At 37.8% G+C, this 20,047-nt stretch overlaps 1 protein-coding gene across 3 annotated transcripts in view; it reads left to right on the forward strand.

Moving 5' to 3' along the window:
• The window catches only part of LRRC2 (leucine rich repeat containing 2), a 66,044-nt gene that overhangs the window by 42,380 nt on the left and 3,617 nt on the right, over positions 1 to 20,047 (forward strand). For 2 of the 3 annotated variants that reach the window (XM_074569852.1, XM_074569853.1), the window contains exons 6-8: positions 418 to 471; positions 16,793 to 16,938; positions 19,107 to 19,262. In XM_074569852.1, the coding sequence (XP_074425953.1) occupies positions 418 to 471; positions 16,793 to 16,938; positions 19,107 to 19,262 (356 nt within the window). The remainder of the gene's footprint in view (positions 1 to 417; positions 472 to 16,792; positions 16,939 to 19,106; positions 19,263 to 20,047) is intronic. The other variant, XM_074569854.1, reaches the window with a different exon arrangement.

The following is a 20,047-nucleotide window of genomic DNA, read 5'->3' on the forward strand; positions in this document are numbered from 1 at the left end:
CCATTTTCTTCATGACAGATGCAAAAAATAGAGAAGTCTTGAAGCTTGTAGTTTATTTCGCTATTTATTTGTTTGCTTTTTTAGGAAAAGGGTTCAATTGAGTTTGTTTTTTTTTTTTTTTAAATAGACACAAAATATTACGCAATGAGCTAATTTAGTGGGAGAAATCTGAAAGAGGTATATGGTATAATACATGACAGTTATAGAACTGGTAGAGGGTGAACGTTTGTTATTACACAAAACCAAATACCCAATTTGAACTGAAGTTCCTAATTTGTGAAGATGGTTACCATATATGTGTATAAATTTTTGCTGGCATATCAGTTGTTTCTGTGCCTGAATTTGTCAGTCAGCCCGGTAAGAAATTCACAGACTGTTATGATGTCTGTTAAGTCTGTTAATTTCTTTTGTAAACAGGGAAACTTCAGGAAAGACAAGATACTAAGCACCTTATCTTGTACTACTTTTCAGGTAAACTAAAGTTGTTAAGGAGGTTTCCAGCTTGTATACCGACTATATTTCTTGCCTTTTTAATCTGAAACTTATTTTTTTACTTTTATTTTTCTGAAAGCAGTTTCAATTTTCAATGCAGCTGTGTTAAGATGAGGTATGCTAGGACTGAGATGCCCTAGCATAGCCAAAATCTTGGGAATCTTCATTCTCTGTTAATAGATTCAATATCTGGTAGTGATACATCCACCTTTTTCAGAGTGTGTGGAAAAAACCCCACTCCGAACCTTAGCATTCAGCTTGGCCTAATGAAAAGCGTTTCAATTTATGTTTCTCTCTTCTACTGGTGGATGTCTAACATTTTTAGATGTTAATATTTCTATTTATCTTCAATATTAGATTAGTACTAGTTGCAAAGTAGGTCCTTTGGCAGAAAAGATTTATGGATCTGCAGTTGAATTAAAATCAGTTTTGGCCACATTTGTAAATTAAGAATGCCTTTCTCTGGACATGAGTGAAAATATAAATTGAAATCAAATGTATATGTCAGGAAAGGCAACCTACATGCCATATTTATGCAGCCAGTTTGTAATAGATATTTCAAGACCTCAGTAAGCAGGCTCAGGACGGGAAGATGCACTATGAAGTTTAGGGCACATTCTTCCCTGAGATGACACATAGCAGATAAGACTCCTCTGCAGAGGTGAATTTGTTCCTCCAGCTAAGATGCTCAGGAGCCACATGCCCTGTATATTATCCTGTCCTTCTCCTAGCATAGTGGGATTATACTGGGTACCATACTCTGTAGCTGCACAGAGAAGGGGAGGCATAGATAAACTTGTTTCTAAATTTCTTGTACCTTCTGTGTGTGAATTTAAGAATTGGTTTCACACTGGTATTTGTATTTTCAGCGTTAGATAGAGTTCCTATTGCTATTTTCATACGCATTATGCAACTGATTTGTTTTTTAGGAATAAAAATGTTATTATAAATAATGTGTTTTCTGATATAGGTTTGTAGAAAAACTGCTCTGACCCTATTTTGAGCTGTGCTTCCTTCAGAAAGTATTGCTTTTTACAGTTATTTACTGAATCACTCAATTAACATTTCCTGTGCATGGCAGAATACCTGCTTTGTGCTGATTTTTCAGAGACAGCTTTGCTGTGTTGAAGGGACAGTTCTTCCTCCATACTATAAAATTCTGCTAATAATGCTACATCAGCCAAGAGCATCTATCGATGGGATCTGAAGGAACTTAATTGAGAATAGAGGAAAGATGAAGAAATGTTCATTTCCTCCATCTCCACCATTCTGTGTGGCACATATTGTCAGTCACAGGACAGGCAAGTCACTACACAATACAGAAATGCTTACAGATAGATGTTATGATATTGAGAATAAATTAAAAACTGGCTTTGCAAAGTTCTTCTGCTTTGAACAGTGTTCAGTACCACATCTGAGCAGTGCCAGCAAGTGATCTGAAGTGTTTTCTGTATCCTTTGTGAGATCTGGGTAATGCAAAGTGAAAGAATGAGACAGAGACTGTTACAGCATACAAATACTTTGTCAAAGAAAGAGCATATGTATGTATGCCTACATTTCCATGTCAATCCTGCATAAACTGATCTTTGAAGTTCAGAGAAATGGCAAGGTTATGCTACCTGGCTGTTTTAGCACACTGTGTTTTCAACAGATTAAATAAAATCTTGTTTTGTATTTCTGATGCATGGAAGGTTTCAGCTAAGTCCTGATTCAAGCAAGTACAGACTTGGGGAGCTTTCAAAATCATAGAATCATAGAATAATTTGGGTTGGAAGGGACCTTTAAAGGTCATCTAGTCCAACCTTCCCTGCAATGAACAGGGACATCTTCGACTAGATCAGGTTTCTCAGGTTGCCCATCCATGACCTTGAATGTTTCCAGGGATGGGACATTTACCACCTCTCTGGGCAACCTGTTCCAGTGTTTCACCACCCTCATCATAACAAATTCCTTCCCTATGTATAGTCTGAATGTAATCTCCTTTAGTTTAAAACCATTACCCCTCGTCCTATCACTAGACGCCCTACTAAATGTGTATCCTTGTCTTTCTTATAAGCCCCCTTTAAGTACTGAAAGTATGCAGTAAGGTCTCCCCAAAGCCTTCTCTTCTCCAGGTTTCCAGGAGACCTTGTTGCAGGTCCCTCCTCTGGACCTGCTCCAACAGGTCCATGTCTTTTCTCTGCTGAGGACTCCAGAGCTGGACGCAGTACTCCAGGTGGGGTCTCACCAGAGCAGAGTAGAGGGGGAGAATCACTTCCCTCAACATGCTGGCCATGCTTCTTTTGATGGAACCCTGGATATGGTTGGCTTTCGAGGCTGCAAGAGCACATTGTCGGCTCATGTCCAGCTTTTTGTCTGCCAGTACCCCCAAGTCCTTCTGCTCCCAATTCCTTCATCCGCCAGCCTGTATTGATGCTGGAGGTTATCCTGAACCACATGCAGGACCCTGCACTTGGCCTTCTTGAACCTCATGAGGTTCACGTGGGCCCACTCGTCAAGCTTGTCCATGTCCCTCTGGATAGCATCCCATCCCTCAGACGTGTCAACTGCACCACTCAGCTTGGTGTCATCTTGCAAATTTGCTGAGGGTGCACTCAATCCCACTGTCTATGTCAGTGAAGAAGATACTAAACAGTACTGGTTCCAATATGGTCCCCTAAGGGACACCACTTGTCACTGATCTCCATCCGGACATTGAGCCCTTGCCCACTAATCTCTGGATGTGATCACCCAAGGAATCCACCCAGGTGGAATCTTTATCCACCAAACTGTCCATTCATCAAATCCATATCTGTTAGTTTAGACAGAACGATGTTGTGGGGGGACCATGTCAAAGGCCTTACAGAAGTCCAGATAGACAACTTCCATAGCTCTTCCCTTGTCAACTACAGTAGTCACTCCACCACAGAAGGCCACTAGGTTGGTCAGGCAGGACTGGCCCTTGGTGAAGCCATGCTGTCTGACTCAAATCACCTCCCTGTGCTCCACATGGCTTAGCGTAGCTTCTAGGAGGATCTGTTCCATGGTCATCTTCCCAGGCACAGAGGTGAGGCTGACAGGTTGGTAGTTTCCAGGATCCTCCTTTTTACCCTTTTTTAAAAATGGGTGCAGTGTTTCCCTTTTTCCAGTCACTGTGGACTTCACCTGACTGCCATGACATTTCAAATATCATGGAGAGTGGCTTGGCAACTCCATCGGCCAATTCTCTCTGGACTCTGGGATTCATCTTGTCAGGTTTCTCTATCTTCAGATTCCTCAGGTGGTCACAAACCTGATCTTCTCTTACAGTGGGAGGGAATTTGCTCCCCTGATCCTTGCCTTGTGATTCATCCACTTGAGAGGTGTGGGAAGAGAGGAAAAGAAGTTGTTGAGTACCTCAGCCACCTTCTTGTCTGTTGTTACCAGTTTGCCAGTTGTGTCCATCAGGGAGTATACACTTTCTTTGACCTTCCTTTTCTGGCTGACATACCTGTAGACGCCCTTTTTATTATTCTTTGTGTCCCTTGCCAGCTTCAGCTGCAGCTGTGCCTTGGTCTTCCTGACCCCATTCCTACACAACTGGGCAACGTCCCTATACTCTTCCCAGCATACCTGTCCGTGTTTCTACTGCCTGTGCATTTCCTCCTTGCCCTTTAGTTTGACCAGCAGGTCTCGACTCAGCCATGTTGGTCTCTTGCCTTCCTTTCCTGACACGTTACACCTGGGGACTGGGAGTTCTGGAACTGTGTGTAAATCGTCCTTAAAGATCTGCCAGCTCTGTTCTGCTCCCATGTCCCTGGGGTCCTATTGACCAACTCCTTGAAAAGCTGAAATTTTCCTTACCTAAAATTCAGGGTCCTGACTCTTTGACTGAACCCATATCCCTCAGGACTTTGAACTCCACCACTGCATGATCACTGCAACCCAGGCTGCCTCCAACCTTGATGTCATCGATTAGCTCACTTGCATCGGTGATCACCAGCTCCAGTATTGCATCCCCTCTGGTAGGGCTGTCTAGAGACACAGGAATTATAGCTGGTGCAATTTCTCTGCTGTGTTTACCTGAAAAAAAATTATTATAATTACTTGTCTCTTGCATCTTTCAACAGTGCTAACATGTGTGACGCTAAAAAGAAAAAGCAGATGTGATTAAAGATTCATTAAGCGCTAACATTAGTCTCCTAAGATTTTCAATCACAGCATTATCCAGAAGAGACATAATAACCTTTTTTACATTAATACAATTTCAAAAGATATTTTAACAATGAAGTTTAACACCTGGAAAGTTTTTGGTCTCTTTTGGTCTGGTTCTGTTTCTCTGACTAGTCCTATTTAGCAAAGGAAAACATTTAGCAGGAAGAGCAGGCACAAGCTGTATGCAAGTGTGGGGAGACTTCAAATAAATCCCCACTGGGCATTTCCATGTAACTTCTTGTCTTTGTGATCTGTGACTCACACTTCCAAAAGCCATACCCTGGTTATGCAGGCAGGACACCAGCAGTCTCAATAGAAACGTAAAATGACAGGTTGGTTTACCAGCACATTATTCTTCAAAGCTTCCAACTGTTGGAAGCTTCCAAACCTGTTTCTTTCCTCTGCCATTTGTTTTTTATGTGTGTAACAATTACAAAATGAAAAACACAGTCAGGGGGATGTACAGAACATTAATTTCCTGGGGGTTTCACTATCCAGTCAGGCACTGGAAGAACTCACCCTCCACTCCTTCCTCTCTCGTGCAATGGGATTATAAGGGACCTGTAAAATCTTCACATTTGTAGAATCTTTAGAAAGACACAAAGGAGTCATGTATTGGATTTGTTAAAAACTAATATTTTTGGTGGTTTTTTTCAGGACCACAAAGCAGAGAGAAGTGATGTAATAAAGTGCTTAACTTGATACTGCGAAGCCAACAGCATTAAGCCAACCAACTAACCTCTGGTGAAATTCTTCATTTTAAATTACTGGCAAAAGTCTGGTTGACTTTAATCAAACCAGCATTTCTACATGTACATTTTGCAGTCTCAGAAATGTTTTCCCAGTTGCTTGGCTTGCATGCATTTCTGTTAGACATGTTGTCATCTTACCCTTCTTTGCTCAGTGCTTTGAATTTGTGTAAAGCTCACGACGAGTTCCTTCCCGATACAGTTGGCCAAAGTGCTGTCAATCCATGCAGAGCAACAGCTGCTTTATGGAACTGGTGTAAGACGTAACACCAAATATTAGCAGGAGGGGTGTGAAACTCAAAAGAGCAGGTGCAAAGGTGTTAGGTGTCAGAGGAGATTCATGGAAGCCTTACTGTTGCAGGAGCTCTCATAAATGTTTTAATAGACAAGGGGCTAAAGCAGGGCATGTGTCTATGTTAGGAAACAGGATTGTGCAGTTAGGCTCAGGAAAGTGTGTCAGTTGATCCTGTTCTTTACACTGTGCTTCCAAAATCTACTAATTAATATAGCATCGCTTCAAAATCACTCCACTATCAGAGCAAATCAACAGCTAATAATAACAGCCCACTTCATTGGAGAACCAACCCATGCTTGCCTCCATGCTGGTGTGCCAGTGACCTTTCCTTTACCTTTCACGAGTCCAATAAATGTAACATCACCTTGCACAGTCTGAAATGACAGAGAAGTAGTTTTACAGCATAAGGGAAGACTTAACAATGAGCAAAGAGCCATAATATGAACACTCCAACATGCCTATGTTGTTACAAAAAGCATGAATCTCATTGTAAAAGAATTCTGTGGTAGCAAAGAGTGCTACTCTTCTAGCTCTGCTTTCTCTGAAAACAGGTCAAAACGTTACTGAGTGCAATAGCAAAATAGGCTTTCAAAATCATAATTGTATATCCTCCATTCATTAGTGGCATAATCTGAGGCAGTTTTTATATAACTACTGAAGAGAAGCAGAGAGGAGAACAAATACATAGCACTATCACACTTGCATATTTTAGTTTAAAAAAAATATCTCTGGTGCTCACATATATGGATTGATGAGAATCAGAAGAGAGTAGTAGGTGAAGGGAGAAAAGCATGTTATTTGTTATTATGAGAGGTATTGTTTATTCTGTAAAGAGAATAAAGTTGGAGAGTCTAACTGGAGTTAATACATTTAATTTATTACTGAATACATTCCTATCATTGTTAACTAACTATAGGTAGTTACATGATTGATCAGCACTTCACACTGTAAACAACACCTGATAAGGCTGATGATTGATTTTTATTCATCATCATTGATCAGTGGGAAAGGCATAAAGACAAGAAACAGCCCTATCAGTTGAAAGCAGATAACATCTTATGTTTTTGTTTCATACAGAGCTCATCCAGGTAAGATCTCTGCTCTACTAGTGCTGGGCAAAAGAGTGTAAAATTATACCCAATGTGAAGTGGAAGTGATACTGAAATTGCAAGGGAGTTCAATGGAGGATATAGCCCAGTGGTTCCTGCTTTTCTTATTGAAGAGATGCCAGCTCACATACCTGGGCCTCTGTCACGCTTCTGAACTGCAGTGCAAAGCATGATGAGTTTCAGATTAAGAAATTAATGGCTGGAAAACTCGAAAGAAATATAAAAAAAGAGGCATCTTTTCACCTGCTGTTTAAGACTATCCATCTAATTCACTATTGTGGCTTGTGACTGATGGATTTTAGAAGGAGGTGGATAATGTTATGAACAATAAAAACACAAATAACAAGGGTTATGGTAAGGTTAAAGTAACTTCATGCTTTATGGCGTAAATGCAATTTTGCAGGAATAAGATTTCCCAGACCTCCCTTATCTTTTATTTTGCAAAATCAATCTCGGTAATTTTTCTGTTTCTATATATTTTTAATTGACTTACCTTTTGTTTGCTTCCCCATCACCTGCGTTACTCTAGCCACATCAGCCAATTTCTTTGTGGACTAATCTGAGGCGATACCATTAATCCTAGTTTGCCAAATTCCTTGAACCAAAACTGGAGACTCCATGTATGGGTTTACATGGACAGTATGGATGCTGGGTATATGCGGCCAATGCTTGCCTCTACATAGAGTTTGCGTGAAGAATGTGTGTGACTATGCAACAGAACTTCCCCTAACTGGGGAATGTGTCTGGTTATATGATAAGTGTCTGGTTATATGATAAGTGGTTATATGGCAGTATGATTGGGTAGAATGCATCACTAGACTGCTGAAGAGGGCTATGACTCCTAATTTTAATCGTTAGGTGGAGTATGCTGGCTGCCAAGCTGTCTTGAGGCTATTTTGTCTCATCTTAAAATACAGAGCTTGTCAGTTAAAAGTTGTGTCTGACCCACATGATTGTGGCGACAGAGGGGCTGCAATGAATTAGAAGATACATGTGTCAAGATCACATGTGGGCGTCACCATTTCGTGATTCATTGTTCTTTTCTGCCTTTGTTGCTGGTGTTAGGTTTTTTGTTTATTTGTTTTTGTTATTGATGTGGTTTTTTGGGGGGGTGGGTGATGTTTTCTCTTTGAATACACTCCTTGCAGGGCAGGGAGATGATTAAGAAGAGGCCAGGTTACCCCAAACTTCTTTTAATATAGTTGAAATATTTTTTATTCTCAGAAGCTGGCTTTAAATCTTCAGGTTACTAATACAAAATGCTCTTTGAAATGCCAATTAGAGGCAATAAAAGGTTGACTAGACTCAAGGACCTAATATGATGCTTCAGCATTGTAGAATACTGGAGTATATTTTTTTTAAAAAGGAAAGAAATGAGGATGTTATAAAAAATATAGAGCCTCTTAATCCCCACTAGTTTCATAATCAAAGAAAGTCTTGATAGGTGCCTGAGACTTTTCATAATACATACCTGGATTCATCCTTACTATCTCAAGACTAGAAATCAGGAAGCCTGTGTTGTACTTTCTCTGATGTATTTCTTGACCTTGGTAAGTGACTTCTTGCCACTGTGTTTCTGTTCAGTTTCTCCCATTTCCTTGTTATAGGTATTAATGATATTAAAACTGCATGGTAGAGATCTCTCAATGTGTTTTTACAGCATAGCATCACAGAGCTTTATCTGCAGTTCTATGTGTTCTGGTAGCAATGATGCTAGTATTACTAGCTAGTATTACTATTACTAGTATTACTGCTACTAAACAAGCTGAATATAGAGTGTTCAGTATTATTCTACTAGACCATCAGTGCGGCGTTTGTGCCATATTCTGAGGCTGAAAAAATCTGAACTCTGCTTGTTTGAGCTGGGACATAGAAATGGAGGTTTTAATTATTTGTGTGAATGTCAGCTTCCCCTGAATCCTGCAAAGTTCTTGAACTGAAAAACATGTTGTTGCAAATTCTATAACCTAATTGTATAGAAGTTTGATTTTATCAGGAAGTGCAATGCTTTTTGGTTAGGTTGCTCTTGTATTGTGAAAGAAGAATGCACCATGCATTTACCATTTCTTGCTCAACAGTTTGATTTTTTACAGTCTTTCCTAGTCTTTCTAGGAAGACATAGATGTAGGCCTTTCAGAACTACCGCAAACCAAAAAATTAACAAAAATAATAAAGTCTTTCCATTCTGTTAATGACTGTTGCTCATTTTTGATTCCCATCTGCTGTTGTATTTTTTCTTGATAAAAACTGACAAGAAGTATGGTGTTTTGTATATACGTGTACGATTGTTTTATCTAGTGGCAAGTAATTTTGGGGTTAATTACTGGTTTCGTACTACATATATATCCAACTATTTATCTGCCCTTTTTGACCACTAGTGCATGTTGAACACAAGACTTTCACTGAGTTATATGCAGTTACTTTTTTCATCTTTCCATATTTTCCCAGGTTTCAGTCAGTTTAAGAAATGTGTGCAGTTCACTGTTCTTATATTAGCTTGTACTTCTCCATATTAGATTTTATTTGCAGTTGTGAAAATCTTGGCAGTTTTAGATTCATGTGTTAATAATAAATGTTACTTCTAAGTGTTTGTTCCATAGTCACAGTTTCCTTTGTTATATTAATGTTTTTATATGCTCAAAGAATTAATAGGCGTTTGTAAGATGTCATATTCACAGAAAATATTATCTGGCATTGCACATGATATACATAAAAATGCAGAAATTTTTTGTTGTTTACTATTAAAAAAATAGTACAGGAATATATGTCTCCGGCACCAATGTGTAGCTAAGCAAAGATGAGTTGCTTGGACACAATCTGAAGGGTACTGGATAGCAAAACACTTCTTTGGAAGCTTCTGATTTTGATATGGGACATAAAAGTGTAAAATGTATCTGAGCTTATACTTGAATCTACACAATTTATCTTCTGAGTAACTATGCTGGCACAGATGAGATGACTGATTTTATTAGTCATCTTTTCCCTGTTATTTAAGAGACCCAGAACAAAATTTAGCAATCCAAGAAGCATTATGGACTGAGCTTTCAGTTACATTTGCGACTATCTCTTCCTGAGGTACTCAGACTTGGTGGAAGAGTTCTGGATGTAATGTAGACCTAGAAGCCTGCCTGAAATATAGGAGCCTCTTGGCTGAACTAGGGACCTGGCCAGATATTTTATATGCAGGCTTTTTTTTTTTTTTTCCTTTTAAAAAGGCAATTTGAACCAGTGCTTCACTAGTGTATAACAAAGAGAGAAAGAAAGAGAGAAAGAGAGAAAGAAAGAGAGAAAGAAAGAAAGAAAGAAAGGAAAGAAAAGAAACTTTAAAGGATTTCCAGTAAAAAACAGATGAGATTTGTAGGCTTGCTATGTTCTCATCTGTGGGGCAGTATCAAAGATCACATGGCTGGGTGGTAACACTGGAGGGCTGCAATGTGTCCAGTGCCTGCACCAGGTCTCTGTAAACTCCATGGTAGGGGAATTCTTCCTGTAAAATGAGTCTTGAAAGTCCAGCTTCATTATAAGCTTTCATAAGTAAGTATAAGTTTTCAGTTATATTTTTACTAGGAGACACTTAATAAGAACAATAATAATTTAATACCCTAAATGACTTGGACACACCCCGGCTACTTGGACACAGCCTGGATGGAGTAGCGCAAAATAACAATGAAGCACTAAAAACCTACAAGAAGTCATAACCTTATGCTCTTAATTGCACCATCCGTTTCTTAACAAGCAGCCAAATGTCTATTTGTGCAAAAAGCCCACCCACTGTGTGTACAGAATATGTGCAAATCCTCAGCTTTCTTGTCCAGGTCAGGAAAAGATCTCTCCGATATCTGCGTCTTTTACTAATATTAGCTGTATTTCCAGTTCTTACATTTTTGTACCAGAGCAAGACATAAAGCATCCTAGAAATACTATTACAATATAGAAAGAAAAGAATCTTTTGGAAAGAGATTAACTTATATTTTTTCCCGTTAGGTTTATCACCACCTCAGAGAAAGTATATAAAAAAACCCCACATGTATCTAACAGCACTATGAGAAAGGAAAGAAGAGGAGGGCAAGAAAATTTGCTACAATCCTGACAAGCCACAAAGCTGTGAACTGTAGTGTTCAATTGTTGACGGTGTTTTCCACTGTGGGTTTGTGTACTATCTGTGTCGTGCACATATATTTTGTGGCATTAAAAGAAAAACAATCTTGATGATAGATATTTTGCAACAGTTTGCTCAGCTAGATAAGGTCTAATTCCAGACCAGATATGTCACAGGGTGCAAAACAGACTTATCTCCATTGTGACCTCCCTGAATTTGAGGATTTTCTTTAAGAAACCTTTGCTTCAAGAGCAGATAAATGCAGTTCCAAGTTGCACGGTTGTCCTGCTTGTGAGCCAATTAGTTGTATTAATCAAACTGCTCTGCTGCCCAGCACCACAGCAGGTGAGAAACTTGTGCATTTTAGTGAAGCTACTCTGTGCCAAGGTGAAAAGTTCTACCATTCCTCTTTGTAAAGCAAAAAACCATGCAGATGCTTATTCCTGGTATCCTAGAAGGCCCTCCACTGCTGAAGTTGGAATGTCTTTTCCCCCTTAATATTCTGTCTTCCACTTACCTTTTTAAGCAAGTTGATTTCTGTCTAACATTCCACGAAAGCCTTGTTTCCAGGTTTATCAGACTGTATCTGTTCAATCTGGTGTAGAAAGCTGTTGTCATTGCCCAGCATCAATGTATATAAGGTGAAATGATTTCATCATCACTCATCAAAATGATGCTACTGTAATAAGTTAGAGCAATAAGAGCAAATTCTTACTTTCACTTTAATGTTTTTCTCATGTAATTTCATTATTTATTTTATTTCTGTCAATATTACACCATTACCTGCTTCTCTTCTACTGATGTCTCTTCAAATATCCTTGATATTTTTTTTTAATTTTAAGTCAATGGTTCCTGTTTTATCAATGCAAAACAAAACCATCAACCACTGTGTTATAATTCTTTATTTTTACTACCATCTTTGTTTATAATATCATTTTTTAATTGCTACAGAATAAAATTTCCCTCTCTTTTGGGTTTTTCCCCCTTGCCCCACTTTGGCAAATAATGATTTGCTGTGGGTTTCAGAATGAGCTCAAATGAACATACTCAGTTTTTAAAATCAGAAGAGTAACTTCACAGGCCACTGTGTATAGTCATGGCAAAACAGAATTGTTGTATGTGTTGAAATGATAATTATGATGGCACCATTTGAATAGTATCTCTTCAATTACTGTTGCATCTTGGAGCAGAAATGAAGAAAGTTTCTGGCTTTGTCTCTGTTCTGTTGTGAAAGGGAGCAATTTTGGTCATCTCTTGGTGAAGGAACTTGTAATGGACTTTTGGTAGAGCCTAGTTTTCCTTCTAATATGTGCCCCTAAATTACAAGTTTTGGAGATCTGAAGATGAGGTGACTTTATGATGGCAAAGTGCAGACTGTGTATTTGCAGGAGTAATACTATGAAAACTTAGTGTAACTAATCAACATAAATTTATTTTTAGAGACAGTAGACTTGTTTTGGCTTCAGCCCAGAAAATCATTTATTGTGTGCTTAATTTCACGCCCGTGACTCATCTGTTGGCTTGGAAAAACTCCTATACTCAAATTTAAACACATGATCCACATTCTTAGGGATTTTAACTGTATGAAGATAGTCCTGCTCTTGTTGCTATGTGGTTCTTCAATCACTTTGAATGATCAATACCTGTGAATGTAATATTTTTGCGAATATTGCAGCCAGCTTTCTTATTCTTTGCAGACTGGATGAAATATTTATATTTCATAATGCTCTAATAAAAAGCAAAGTCCCTGTCTATGAACTTTTAATGCTTGATCATCATAGCTGTAATTACTCTATTAGACTTTAAACTTTAGGTATTTGAATGAAGGTAATGCTCCAAAGATGAAAGGGGATAATGTTAAACTTCCAGGGAGACAGTTTGTCATCAAAATAACAGTGTCTATTTGTGGATTAACTGTGCAAAAGATTTAGCATTTCAGCATTGCAAAATGAGAATAATGTAATTTGGGTGAAGACTTGCTTCCACATATATTTCTTGGATTTAGCTTATCACATTACCATCAGACCAAGTGCTGTTTGAAGTCATGCTTTTTTATGCTTCAGAGGGTTTTGTCACAAAATACGTGAGTGAGTACCCTGTTACTAAAGGGGTGGGTATGACTGTTAAATACCTTTGCCTTCTCAAGTTTAAGAGCCCAGTTTGGAAGTCCAATGGTGGACTGGGCTATAAATGTACAAGTATATCTTCATGAAAGATACCTTCTACCTCTAAAGGTGCTTGTCCACTGTTTCTTTAATTGATGCTTTTCTCTAGAAATGTCAATGAGATTATAGAAGAGCTTAAATTTACAGCTCTGTGAAAGAAAAGCTGGGGATTTGGTTTGAATGCATGAGATCTAAGCGGGCAACTGTGCAGTTGGCACCTAGGGTGCCCCTTTGTCATATATACTGTACTGCTTTCAGCAAGCTAATGAGATGCTGAGTGCCAATCTACGTGTTTTGGGAGACAGCATAGGTGATAACCTGATCCTACTGAAGTGGTACAAATTTTCTTTGAATTCATGGAGTCTGAAATCTCTGAGAAAATGCATGTTTGTAATGCAACAGTAGACATTTCTGGGTTAATCCTTTGTATGTCTTGTCATACATTGACTTTGATGGGATGCTGTTTCTGTCACTGAATGTTTACATGTAATTGAAAAATACAGCATATTTTGTGGTAAGGCTTAACATGTCTTTACACCTCTTCATTTGTTGGTGCTAAATAGTAGGCAACTCATGATAAAGTTACATGCAACCTTATCAGTAAATCCCTTTCAGGACAAAAAGCAGATCAGAAATAAAACCACGCCCATTAATCAAATAACTTGTTCAGCCCTTCTCATGTCAGAGAGAAAGGGAAGCAGTGGAGTCCTACAATGTTATCATCTGGGCTATTTCTATGAACAGAATTATTAAGATAAGCAAAATGGGGCAGTTTGTAAAATAAACATGACTATAGTGATTGAACATAAGGACCACAATTAGCGGGTCCAGGTACCTGGACTGTCAAATATAGCTGTTTTTAAAAATGGAACTTGCATAATGCCTATATACTGATTGATTCAAAGTCACATTATAGAGCAAAACAGCAAAAAACAACATCAAGCAGCAATAACGTAAAAATGATAAGGTAGCCATGCTTGTTTGAAAATGAAGTGTTATAAAAGGTGCAAAAATCCATTAGTCTCAAGAAGAAATAAAATGCACAGGATTTTCTTCAGAAAGTATAATGCACAGCTGCCATAATTTCCAATGCATTGTATATCATAGGTGTTTGTTGGTGACATATCAGAGACAGATTAAATAAAAACTCCATTAGATTTCAACATATTATAGAAAATGGACAGATTTTGTTAAATATTAGCCTAAAAGAACAAGCACGGAGGGCTTGCAGCTTACACAATATAACCATGGCTCCATACATTCTGCAGTATGCTGAACCAAACTTTATATCGTATGAGTCTATGGCCTTATATTTTGTTAGTACATTTTTATGGGAGTACAAACTCCTGAAAAATGTATGTTTTCATCTAATCAACTATTAAAACAATCAATTTTCCATACTATATGAAAAATGGCAGAAACAGTTCTGTTTATTAAAAAAATAATACTGCTATATTAATGTTACTTTTAATATTTAACCCAATAAAGCAATTTCAGGTGAACACATAAAACTAGTTACTGCTGTTGACAATATTTACTACCTAGTGTTAAAGTTACCACATTGTTTCAGCATGACAGGTGACTGCATGTGAAAGCAAAGTGTTTAGAAACTTGGGTGAACAGTGATGTCAGTTTATTTTAAAATACTCTGCTGCTTGGTGTTTAGAGACGGTGGCTTTTCTTCTTTGGGGATGGTTTGAGAACATTTTGGGTGACATTTAAGCCTGTAGGACTTTATTCTAATTCTGTGCCTGCTAAATTCCTTTTGGGAGAGTTTGTTGAAAGAAATATGTCAGCAGTTTTAGCAAATTGTTCTGAGTGCAGAGAAACTTGAAATATTGCTTAGGATTTGGAATTGTGACAATAATTTGAAACAACAAAATAAATGCATTGTAAAGATGGTGCCAATTATTTTTTCTATTCTCTCATTGCTACAGTCTAGAAGAGTGACTCTGCTTTCCTTGTTCAAAGGGAAGTTCTGTTTTCTTGGAAAAAAGATTCAGTATTTGAAAAATTTACAGTATAGGAGTGAGTGTTCATTGCTAGTAGTCAGTCCTCAAAATGACAAAATGGTTTGGAAGTGAGAAGTGTCAGAACAATAGGAGTGCTTGCCTGTTCTGAAGCAGAAGTGAGACATTTTCATGGTAATGCCTCACCAAGGCTGTTTTAATGCAGTGGTCGGCAGATTTAGAAATCATATCGTTGGCTTGAGAAACTCTGAACCTTTTTTTTTTTATCATTTTGAAAGGTAAATTTAATTGTGTAGTCAGTTGTAATATGATAACTTCAGTAAATCTCCCTAAAAAAATTTCCCCAAATTTTAGGGTCTGGCTGCAATATAAAGTTAGATCTAGAAAAAACAAAACAAAACAAAACAAAATAAAACAAAACAAAACAAATCAAAAAACCAACCTACCAAACCCCCAAATCCTACAAACCCCCAAAAAATCACCACAAAACCCAAACCAAACTGTCTTTGACACAGCACCATGCTATGAATGTGAGCATTTTAAATAACAAGGGTCAAATTAAGAGGGAATTCTGATAGTATTGAGGTAAGAAGAAGTTTAGCCATAAAATGTAACAAAATAGGACTTGATTCTTAATAAATAAGAATAAAAAAATCCTTCTCAAGGATTTTTCAATGTATTTTATCACTTTCTAGTTTTTTTATAATTTGTGCCGTTGCTTGCATTTTGCTTACTTTGGGAATGGAAAATATATGGGGTTTGGGGTTTTTGTTTCCTGATTATTTTCTACATTCTAAGAAACCTTCAGGCAAAGACCAATAAAAATTTTTGGCTACTTTCTCGTCTGTATCAGAATTTATAGAGCTAGATGGTGATGGTGACATATGATTAGAAGCTCAGATGTATAATTTCCATTCTAAAGTACTTTTTTGGTTAACAGTTACACTCCTTTGACATTCACTTTAGCTAGCTGCATGGTTTTATGAACACTGGTATTGTGAATAATTGATTCAGTACACTGAGAGCTTTATTTAACACATTTATTTCTTTAACAGGTGTATTTTACATTTGTGGTTAACTTTCATTGCAGTAAAGGTTTTTAACTTAAAAATGTAATTCCTTTGAAAAGTATTCAAGTAAAAAGCTCTAGTGCACCTTATTATGCATTTAGTTTGCAATATGGATTATGTATTTTTAAAGATCTTTGAAAAATATTGGACCAAATTTTCTGTTGGCTTATGTTGGCAGTTTCATTGTCTAAGGGTGTCCTAGCAATATACTCTCAGTGCATAACAGAGTTATAGCAAAGGAAATCTACATATTTTTGGTGGGAGTTATAAAATCTCTGATTCTGAGAAAGATAACCTGGCATCTTTTAATTACCAAAACTGTGTTTTATCACCTCTGAGCTTAGTTTATATGTAACCTAGCAAGGAACCAAGTCATTGTCTTGTTCCAGCCTTGGTGTTATCTAAAACTATAGTTTTTTTTAGAGTGAAAATTTCATTCAATACCATAACAGTCGTACAAACATGATGAACAGTTTGGGAGGTAGTTATTTCTGAAATCATTTTTCCTATGAAATGATGAGTAAAAGATAAGGCTGCCAAAAAGTTGAGTAAAAAAATAGTGCAATTCATATTTTTCTAAGTGCTTTGAGAGGAATAAGAATGTTTGAAGAATGGAATGTCTTCTTGTGTTTGCAAAATGTAACTAAAATAAAGCACTGCTTCTTTCTAGCTAAGTAACCTGAAACAAGTCACAGTTGTGGATGTGTCAGCAAACAAGTTCCATTCTATTCCAATTTGTGTACTCCGGATGTCTAACTTGCAGTGGTTGGATATTAGCAGCAACAACCTGAAAGATCTCCCAGAAGACATAGACAGGTAGTTTATTTTTTAATTCATTGACAGGCTTGTGAACTATAAAGCAAATCTAGAAATAACAAGCTTCAAAGGGATACCATTAATGAAAAATCACATGAAAAAGTCACAGAAACTACATTTTCTATCTTGTCGATGGCAGATTGCACAGTCAGTGCCTTTCCTGTTCAGTTAACTAATTACATTTTCTGCCACATTCACAATAATTTGTCATTATATTCAGGCATTGTTATTTGGGAACTTCATGGGGCATAGTCTGCCCCAGTTCCAGCAAAGAGAATGCCCCAGTTCCATCAAAGAGAACTCCCCAGTTCCAGCAAAGGGGACTCACCATATGGAATTGTCAGCAATATCTCTCTGGAGGACAGATAGGGTGAAGGGAAAAATGAACTAAAGCATATCTAAGTTACTGAAAGCACTTGATAAACTTTGGCAGTAAAGCAGAAAAATATCGGTAAGATTAAAAAAAACCACTGACAATCCTCCTCTTCTACTCTGAAGTATATATGCAAGTGCACGTATATACTCAGTCTCTCAGTTTAGGGATACACTACAACTAGTTTTAAAAAAACTCATGCTGATCCCTCTAATGGGACTTACTAGCCTGAGAAAGCACTTTTCTTATCTCTGGGCCTATTTATTCACTCTGGAGTCCTGTTGTAACTTGGTTTACAAAACTTTGCATAGCCATAAATAAACCGAAACACATATTAACTAAAGTTTAGTAAAAAAAATATGGATTGTTTATTGATCTGGGAATAGAGATCCCTGAGACACAAGAGACTTCACAGAAAACTCATTCAACCTTAACTTTTGCAAGAGCTTTGCTGCTGGGCAAAAAGAATTTTCTGAGACATTGTGTAATCACAGATTTCTCTGACAGCAGAGCTGAAGACTTAATTTGATTTAGTAATTCACATACTCTATCCACAACAGCATAAACCTGCCATTTTTTTTCCAGGGGATCTGAGCAGAGATTTGATTAACTTCAAAGAGCTTCTAAGAGGGTATTTTCACTTTATGGAAGGACACCTGCTCAACTTAAGGATCATTTTTTTCCCCTGTAATATATCTGTATTTCTCTATCTCCAAAATATTCCTTTTCTACATTTCATCTTCTTGATTTTGTACTGAGTTGCCAGGATCTATACTAAAGCATCATAATCAGACACCACAAAATAATGTTTTCTTTGTTTGACTTTGGATTTTGAATTTCAAGATCACTTGGACCCATATGCATTCTGAAGACTAGAATATTTCAGGATATCCCCCACCCTCCCAGTAAACTGATACTCTTATTCAGACTCATGATTTCAATGCCTGCAGTGTTGAAGAACCTCAATGAACTACCAAGAAGTCTGTGATTAAAAAAGATGAGTTGTCAGTAAACTGAAACCTTACTTAACATCTTTCCCTGAATTCAAACAAACCACACAGGCCTGATAAGCAATAGCTTGCAACACTGTTTTAGGAATGGAGGCTTCCAGTCGAATGATACAAACTTGTTTCATCAGTTTGCTATGCTTTTCATCTTCTATCTACTCCAAAGAATAAATGCTCAGCCAGAAATTACCATTGCATTAAGAAAAGCCAGGGGAAATAAAGGAAAAGAAGCCCAATGCATTCCTCCACAAAACATTGTCATTAAATTGATTTCAGTGGGACAACTTGCAAGAGCCATATGACCAGGAGCTGGTCTTTCTCTTGCTCCCCACAGTACTAATTACTAGTGAAAAACAGTAGATGGGAATACACTGCCTTGCATGGATGTATCTCATTCACAGAAACCAGCATATGGGCAAAGGTATGGGCTGGTGACCCGTATTTTTCATTAGTTCTGGTATACACATGACGAGGCTTTGTATCATATTATGTCTAGATCTTCCGTATGAAAGCACAGTAATTTTTGTAACCTTTTATCTTGGGCATGCTTCTGAGTACTTGTCAGAGGTATGCTATTAATATCTGTAATGTTGAGCCACGACTGGATATTTCCACTAAAGTTGATTACAATTTCTGAAAGTGTGGTATGAGTAATTTTTGAGAAGCCAAAGATGATGCATGTAATTGTTATTCTTTTACACAAGATTAATTCTGTATTGCTATTTTAGATAGATGCACCTCTCTGAAACAAATATTTTAAGTTATCTTTAGTTTTTACATTTTTACAGGTTAGATCAACTTCAGACGCTTCTCCTACAGAAAAACAAGTTGACTTATCTTCCACGATCTCTGGTCAATATGCCAAAGCTCAGTTTGCTAATTGTCAGTGGTGATGACCTGGTTGAGATACCCACAGCCATCTGTGAATCAACTACAGGTTTAAAGTAAGTAAAAGTGAGAGAGAAAGGAATCTGTTCTTAAGAAGGTAAGGTAGATGCACCCAGGGGAAATACTGTCACAAACATAAGTTTCTACCATACCCGCTGGTCAAATTCTGGCCCAATTTATATGAGACCCCTTAAGGAAGTACTAGAGAGATTGGAAACTGCAGAGGAGCTGCAGCTTTCTGATTTTCATCTGACAGTTGTGCATCCGTATGCCTAAACTGCTATTCCTCTATATCCTCCTCTAACTCTGTAGTCACAAAGCCATGCTGCAGTGTGGCACCAGTAGTCTGGCAGTTAGCTGTTGATAAGCTCAGCGCTGTCAAAAGTATGCTGCTGGGAGTAGGAGACATGGCTAGTTAAAAGGCTAAATTGTGTCCCATGAGATTAGTAGTCCATACATTCTTTGTTGTGAAACAGCACCTTGTTGCTGCATGCAGGGTAAGACTAAAAGGCCTTTTAGTCTGCAGTTACAATGATCTTGCATTTCTGTAGGCGATGCTCAGGTTTTTGATTATGAAACCATTTGACACAATACTGGGTCTGTCTGATATGGAGTTAACTTTCCCCATAGCAGCCCTTATAGTGCTGGGCTTTGTATTTGTAGTTAGAATGCTGCTGATAACACACCAAGGTTTTTGACTACTGTTGAGCAGTGCTCCCACAGCATCAAGGCTGTCTCTTTAACCCTCCCCCATAAAGGCCAGTAGGCTGAGGATGAGAAGAAGGTGGAGGGGACATAGCTGGGACGGCTGACTCAAACTGACCAAAGGGATATTGCATAC

Source organism: Larus michahellis, chromosome Z (genome assembly GCF_964199755.1).
Source record: "Larus michahellis chromosome Z, bLarMic1.1, whole genome shotgun sequence".
NCBI classification, from domain to species: Eukaryota; Metazoa; Chordata; class Aves; order Charadriiformes; family Laridae; genus Larus; species Larus michahellis.